Raw genomic sequence first — 6,540 nt, 5'->3', positions numbered from 1 at the left:
AAAAGGCACTTTGCAAATGATTTTCAGCACATAACTTATAATCAATCTAATCAGATACGAGAAAACGTGTAAAAAGGAACATGACACAAGTTACCACGACTTGTGAAAAAAAGCTCTTCATTTTCCTTTCACAATTATATTATATCGCGCTGCAAATTCGTCTGTCATTTGGAAAATAATCATCTCCTAAATTGCTGAGAAAACAAGAATACGTGCTCCGAGAGGCCGAAAGAACGTCGAAAAATAGTCGCGTCGGTTTCAAATGACGCAATTCACAATCGGTGTTTTCAGCATTCTCAGATTTCTCAGCAAAAATAACTTTTCTCCCACTGAAAAAAAGCTCTTCATTTTCCTTTCACAATTATATTATATCGCGCTGCAAATTCGTCTGTCATTTGGAAAATAATCATCTCCTAAACTGCTGAGAAAACAAGAATACGTGCTCCGAGAGGAGGAGGAGGAGGAAAAAAGGAGGAGAGATGGGAACATAAATTTCACAAATTGATATCACTTCGAGAGTTTACGAGTGCTTTTGAAAGAAAACACCATAGAGAAGTGGAGAGAGGAGGTAAGAACAGAAACAAGAGGGATGGGAAAAGATGGGACGAGAGAAGAAAAGGGAGGAGACAATGTTTTCACAGAGAGAATAGAAAATATTATGATAAAATATAAAAACTCGTGTCTATATTATTCCTGTGTTTGAATTTGAAACGTAAATCACTTCGAGAGTTTACGAGTGCTTTTGAAAGAAAACACCATAGAGAAGTGGAGAGAGGAGGTAAGAACAGAAACAAGAGGGATGGGACGAGAGAAGAAAAGGGAGGAGACAATGTTTTCACAGAGAGAATAGAAAATATTATGATAAAATATAAAAACTCGTGTCTATATTATTCCTTTGTTTGAATTGGAAACGTAAAGTACACACACCAAACTTGTATAACATTTACAGAGTGGTTTGTAAATGCTAGGTACATACCTCCTACATCTGGTAGATTGGAAGATGTGGTTTTTCAAGTTGTTAAATATTCTCAACAGGAAGTGGAAGATTTGGAATTTAGGAAACACTAAAACCTTTTCGTGGTTTTGCTGGTACAAACAAAGTTTAACTAAAGAGAGAATGTATTATCTGATTGGGGGAAAACTAATTAACCCAAAGACGATTTGAGTTTAACTTTTATCCTGGATTGCAAACGTATTATCAACAATGCCAAAACATTTACATTTTGTGTTCTTCTCCCTAGGGCCTTGGACTATTATTAGAATATCCATGTCCATTGTCCATACACCCCGACAACAGTACATACAAGGAATGTTCCCAAAGTTTTCTTGTACCCTGTGTTGTAATATTTTCTGACAAAACAGTGTCATAACTATGAGAACACCGGGTAGGTATTCAAGCAAAATCCACGGTACTTCGTATTTTTCTTTTCCTTATGAAAATGTTTTTCCAAAGGTTCCTACACTGGAAAAGTGGAGGTGTGTATTGTTTTTAGTTCTCTGCAACATTTTACACTGCCGCGTGTACCTATCCATTATTTAATTCCCCAGCAGCGCTGTGGTTTAGGTGAGCTGTCAGGAAAATGGAAATCACTTTGGAGGAAAATTGTGCAGTTGCAAGTGACAGGGAAGGAGGGAGAGGAGATAGAGAGGGAGGAGAAACAGGAAGGGAGATAGAGAGGGAGGAAAAGGGGAGGGAGAGAGAGTTTAATCACTTTTCCAGAAATTGCAAGGACGGAAAGTTTATACGCGAATTGTTGAAAAATGTCTGTTCCACCATGAAATTATGGGACATGGATAAATATGCAAGAAGCAGGAACTATGCAAACTAGGTCACACATTATTAACTAGCAATGCAAAAGACGTGAATAAATGACGCTATAACAGCATTATTTACACAAGTAAGAATTATACTTTGTTTAAATAACAATTCATCATAAATGGAGCTGTAAAATAATAATTTCACAAGGTGATGAAAAAAAATTCAGTGTTGAATTAGCTTTCAGCTAGCAGTTTTATTGAGTATTTTGTTTCACTTGTTCTTTGGGGAAAAAATCGTCTATTTAATTTACATAATACCTACCAATAATAATGCCTATTCCGATATTTACAATATTTTACTTGCAGTAGGGTATTACCGAGTTTTTAATATGTACCGACCCACAAAAGAACCTAGAACCAAGCCAAAAAGTAATTCATTTAAATCAAACAAAACGATGTTCCAATTTGATTTGATTAGTGCGGTACTCAACCAAGATAAACACACACTTGAGCAGTGTGCACAATATAAGGTTAGTATTTTCCTGAATATGTAGATGGGAAAATGGGGATTATACGATGTGTAGAAGTGAGCACTTGCCAACAGGAAAATGTGCTTTTCGTTTAGAGATCCATTTATGTATCCCTATCAGTAAGTTTAATATGTACCGACCCACAAAAGAACCTAGAACCAAGCCAAAAAGTAATTCATTTAAATCAAACAAAACGATGTTCCAATTTGATTCGATTAGTGTGGTACTTAACCAAGATAAACACACACTTGAGCAGTGAGCACAATATAAGGTTAGTATTTTCCTGAATATGTAGATGGGAAAATGGGGATTATACAATGTGTACAAGTGAGCACTTGTCAACAGGATAATGTGCTTTTCGTTTACAGATCCATATCTGTATCCCTATCAGTAAATGAAAAGGACATTATCCCTTGGGTACCTACCCCAAGCAAAAATCCATTGAATTATGTTATTTTTTCGTAAAACATGTACTGTACAGACTGACCATCGTAAATAATAGTAATTTAAAAATAGAGAACAGAGAATGGAATGGTTCATCATAACATATTGAATTATGTTATTTTTTCGTAAAACATGTACTGTACAGACTGACCATCGTAAATAATAGTAATTTAAAAATAGAGAACAGAGAATAGAATGGTTCATCAAAAATCAGTAAGTGAAAAGGACATTATCCCTTGGGTACCTACCCCAAGCAAAAATCCATTGAATTATGTTATTTTTTCGTAAAACATGTACCGTACAGACTGACCATCGTAAATAATAGTAATTTAAAAATAGAGAACAGAGAATGGAATGGTTCATCATAACTCATACACATAAGTAACTTAGGTAAGTATTCAGTGTTTATGATTTAGTAGTTTTTGAAGAATATTTATTTAAGTTGTGGTTTTTCTTGTAATTCTGACTTCATACCTATCCCTTCTAGTTTCAATCATAACAATTTTTACTTAGGTAAGTATTCAGTGTTTATGATTTAGTAGTTTTTGAAGAATATTTATTTAAGTTGTGGTTTTTCTTGTAATTCTGACTTCATATCCCTTCTAAGTTTCAATCATAACAATTTTTTGTGGAAATATTCTTTGAAATGTTCAGGGGTAAAAAATACTGAAAAGTTACCATTACTTCTTATTTACCTTAGAGTACAGTCACATTTTTGCTTGACTCGCCAATTTCCTTCTTAGAGTTGTCCAGTATGATGAAATCTTCCTCACTACTGCTCCCACACAGATCTACAGTTTCTGGTTTTCCACCTTTCTTTGTTGGAGTCTTCTTTGGACTGGCCACAGTTTTCTTTGGACTGGTTGTTTTTTTCTGAGGTGTAGGAATTTCTTCAATATCACTATCTTCCTCTTCATCTTCTTCTGAGCTCTCTTCACTTTCACTATCTTCTTCACTTCCAGACTCTTCACTTTCACTTGCAAGAAAGTCTAACCGATCTGTCTTCTTGGAGCTTTCAGCCATCATCTTTTTGTACTCGGCAACAGTAATTTTGTGAGGAATGAGAACTGAAACACAGAAAAGAAATAAATGATGAAATAGTTTGATCACAAAAGGTTTTGATATTGTAATTTTACATTTGGTACCTACTTCAACAGTAATTTTGTGAGGAATGAGAACTGAAACACAGAAAAGAAATAAATGATGAAATAGTTTGATCACAAAAGGTTTTGATATTGTCATTTTACATTTGGTACCTACTCTCAGCTAGCAGTTTTATTGAGTATTTTGTTTCACTTGTTCTTTGGGGAAAAAATCGTCTATTTAATTTACATAATACCTACAAAAAAAGCCTATTCCGATATTTACAATATTTTACTTGCAGTAGGGTATTACCGAGTTTTTAATATGTACCGACCCACAAAAGAACCTAGAACCAAGCCAAAAAGTAATTCATTTAAATCAAACAAAACGATGTTCCAATTTGATTCGATTAGTGTGGTACTTAACCAAGATAAACACACACTTGAGCAGTGAGCACAATATAAGGTTAGTATTTTCCTGAATATGTAGATGGGAAAATGGGGATTATACAATGTGTACAAGTGAGCACTTGTCAACAGGATAATGTGCTTTTCGTTTACAGATCCATATCTGTATCCCTATCAGTAAATGAAAAGGACATTATCCCTTGGGTACCTACCCCAAGCAAAAATCCATTGAATTATGTTATTTTTTCGTAAAACATGTACTGTACAGACTGACCATCGTAAATAATAGTAATTTAAAAATAGAGAACAGAGAATGGAATGGTTAAGTAACTTAGGTAAGTATTCAGTGTTTATGATTTAGTAGTTTTTGAAGAATATTTATTTAAGTTGTGGTTTTTCTTGTAATTCTGACTTCATATCCCTTCTAAGTTTCAATCATAACAATTTTTTGTGGAAATATTCTTTGAAATGTTCAGGGGTAAAAAATACTGAAAAGTTACCATTACTTCTTATTTACCTTAGAGTACAGTCACATTTTTACTTGACTCGCCAATTTCCTTCTTAGAGTTGTCCAGTATGATGAAATCTTCCTCACTACTGCTCCCACACAGATCTACAGTTTCTGGTTTTCCACCTTTCTTTGTTGGAGTCTTCTTTGGACTGGCCACAGTTTTCTTTGGACTGGTTGTTTTTTTCTGAGGTGTAGGAATTTCTTCAATATCACTATCTTCCTCTTCATCTTCTTCTGAGCTCTCTTCACTTTCACTATCTTCTTCACTTCCAGACTCTTCACTTTCACTTGCAAGAAAGTCTAACCGATCTGTCTTCTTGGAGCTTTCAGCCATCATCTTTTTGTACTCGGCAACAGTAATTTTGTGAGGAATGAGAACTGAAACACAGAAAAGAAATAAATGATGAAATAGTTTGATCACAAAAGGTTTTGATATTGTCATTTTACATTTGGTACCTACTCATGTGCCACTCATTGGATTGGTCCAGATAATACTAAAGTAATAGAAAGTAAGTATTCTAGATATTATAGCCTCACCTTTTAGAAATTGAAGATGTTCTTCATCTTCACTGTTGATGTAATTGGCCAGAGCATTGTATTCAATTTTCCTCTTCTTCATTTTTGTCACATCAGTGTAGACTCCTTGCATCAGATATTTGATGAATAATTCCTGCAATACAAAAATGATATATAGGTATTAAAAAATTAACTTTCCTGATGCCTACTTAATTTTTAGTGGAACACTTGCAAGGCACAATGCATGCTGAAACAGCATCCCTTGTTCAGATAATCCCTCAAATAATCCCTTGTTCAGAAATAGAACTATGTTATTGATAAACTTCAGTTGCCTTTTGTAAACTGTATTCAATGTGCTGTAGCCACTGACTCATTTAATATACAGCTAATTAGTAAGTATATTATTAATACCTATCTACACCAACCTATACTGATAAATTAAAAAATAATAACTTACAGCTGCTATTGCTGTCAATTGTACAGCATCTGGGTGAGATGGCTTCGGCATAGCGAAGCTGTTTTCATTATTAGTTCCTCACTCGGCTTGTTGGCAATCCTTCACCGCTTTCCCCCTTTTATTCCAAAAGCAGTAATTTTACTTAGATCAGTAGATTCTGTCTTCTCAGGACTGCTTTTCCAGGGGTTTTGTTTAGACCATTTGTATTTTTGGCAAGGGATTCTTATCTGAGTTCCATTTTTAAACGGGAATTTCTTCTCTTCATTTGAACTTTTAACAGGACTTTTCTTTGTTCTGATTTTAACTGTTTTATTTTCCATGTTTTTGGAGTTTTGGACTGGAGTTTTTCTTATCTGCAGTGATTCTTTAATTGGATGTTTTCTTGTTAGTTTATCAATTAATTTTATTGTTTTACTGGTGTGGAGTTTTTACTTTTAGCTGGAGACTTTGGCATTTTGATATCTTTTTTACTGAGTATCAACTTTCTTTCCTGGCTTTTAGGAATTAACCTTTAACTTTATTATCTCCCATACTCCTAAATTCAGTTTTTCTAGTAGGAAATGCAAGAGATTTTGCTATTTGTAAGATTGGTTTTCAGACAAGCTTGGTAAAGATGATGGACTGGCAAATTCTAACAACTTACTAGGAACAAGGTTCAAGGCAATTCTCAATCTGAAACACTGAAATGGGTACGATAGCAATAGCTGTATTTCTGGTTATGAATAAAATAATCCAGCAAATTAATATTAAAATAAAATTTTAATTTAAAATTTTTAATTAAAAATCCTACAAAAATAACCACAACTAGACAACTACGGTCGTCATTCGTCAAAC

The 6,540-nt window shown here is 34.1% G+C and overlaps 2 protein-coding genes and 2 long non-coding RNA genes across 4 annotated transcripts; 1 reads left to right on the top strand and 3 right to left on the bottom strand.

The window, feature by feature from the left end:
- Positions 1-1,980: 1,980 nt before the first annotated feature.
- On the bottom strand, positions 1,981-2,830 carry LOC113469345. The gene is made up of 2 exons (XR_003392796.1): positions 2,441-2,830; positions 1,981-2,169 (listed from the first exon to the last, which is right to left on the bottom strand). It is a non-coding gene; the product is annotated as an uncharacterized LOC113469345 (long non-coding RNA).
- A 197-nt stretch (positions 2,831-3,027) lies between these two features.
- On the bottom strand, positions 3,028-3,795 carry LOC113469344 (tubby-related protein 1-like). Its single transcript, XM_026826958.1, has 2 exons — positions 3,361-3,795; positions 3,028-3,240 (listed from the first exon to the last, which is right to left on the bottom strand). Exon 1 carries the CDS (start codon positions 3,756-3,758, stop codon positions 3,429-3,431), a length of 330 nt encoding a protein of 109 aa, XP_026682759.1. The 5' UTR covers positions 3,759-3,795; the 3' UTR covers positions 3,028-3,240; positions 3,361-3,428.
- Positions 3,078-3,734, top strand: LOC113469346. The gene is made up of 2 exons (XR_003392797.1): positions 3,078-3,122; positions 3,246-3,734. It is a non-coding gene; the product is annotated as an uncharacterized LOC113469346 (long non-coding RNA).
- Positions 3,796-4,125: 330 nt separating the features above from the next.
- Positions 4,126-5,757, bottom strand: LOC103513862 (tubby-related protein 1-like). The gene is made up of 3 exons (XM_008478711.2): positions 5,707-5,757; positions 5,271-5,403; positions 4,126-5,111 (listed from the first exon to the last, which is right to left on the bottom strand). Exons 1-3 carry the CDS (start codon positions 5,755-5,757, stop codon positions 4,741-4,743), a joined length of 555 nt encoding a protein of 184 aa, XP_008476933.1. The 3' UTR covers positions 4,126-4,740.
- Positions 5,758-6,540: the final 783 nt, after the last annotated feature.

The sequence above is a fragment of the Diaphorina citri genome, unplaced genomic scaffold (assembly GCF_000475195.1).
Source record: "Diaphorina citri unplaced genomic scaffold, Diaci psyllid genome assembly version 1.1 scaffold1039, whole genome shotgun sequence".
Lineage (NCBI taxonomy): Eukaryota > Metazoa > Arthropoda > Insecta > Hemiptera > Psyllidae > Diaphorina > Diaphorina citri.
This window is presented reverse-complemented; position numbering and strand designations above follow the sequence as displayed.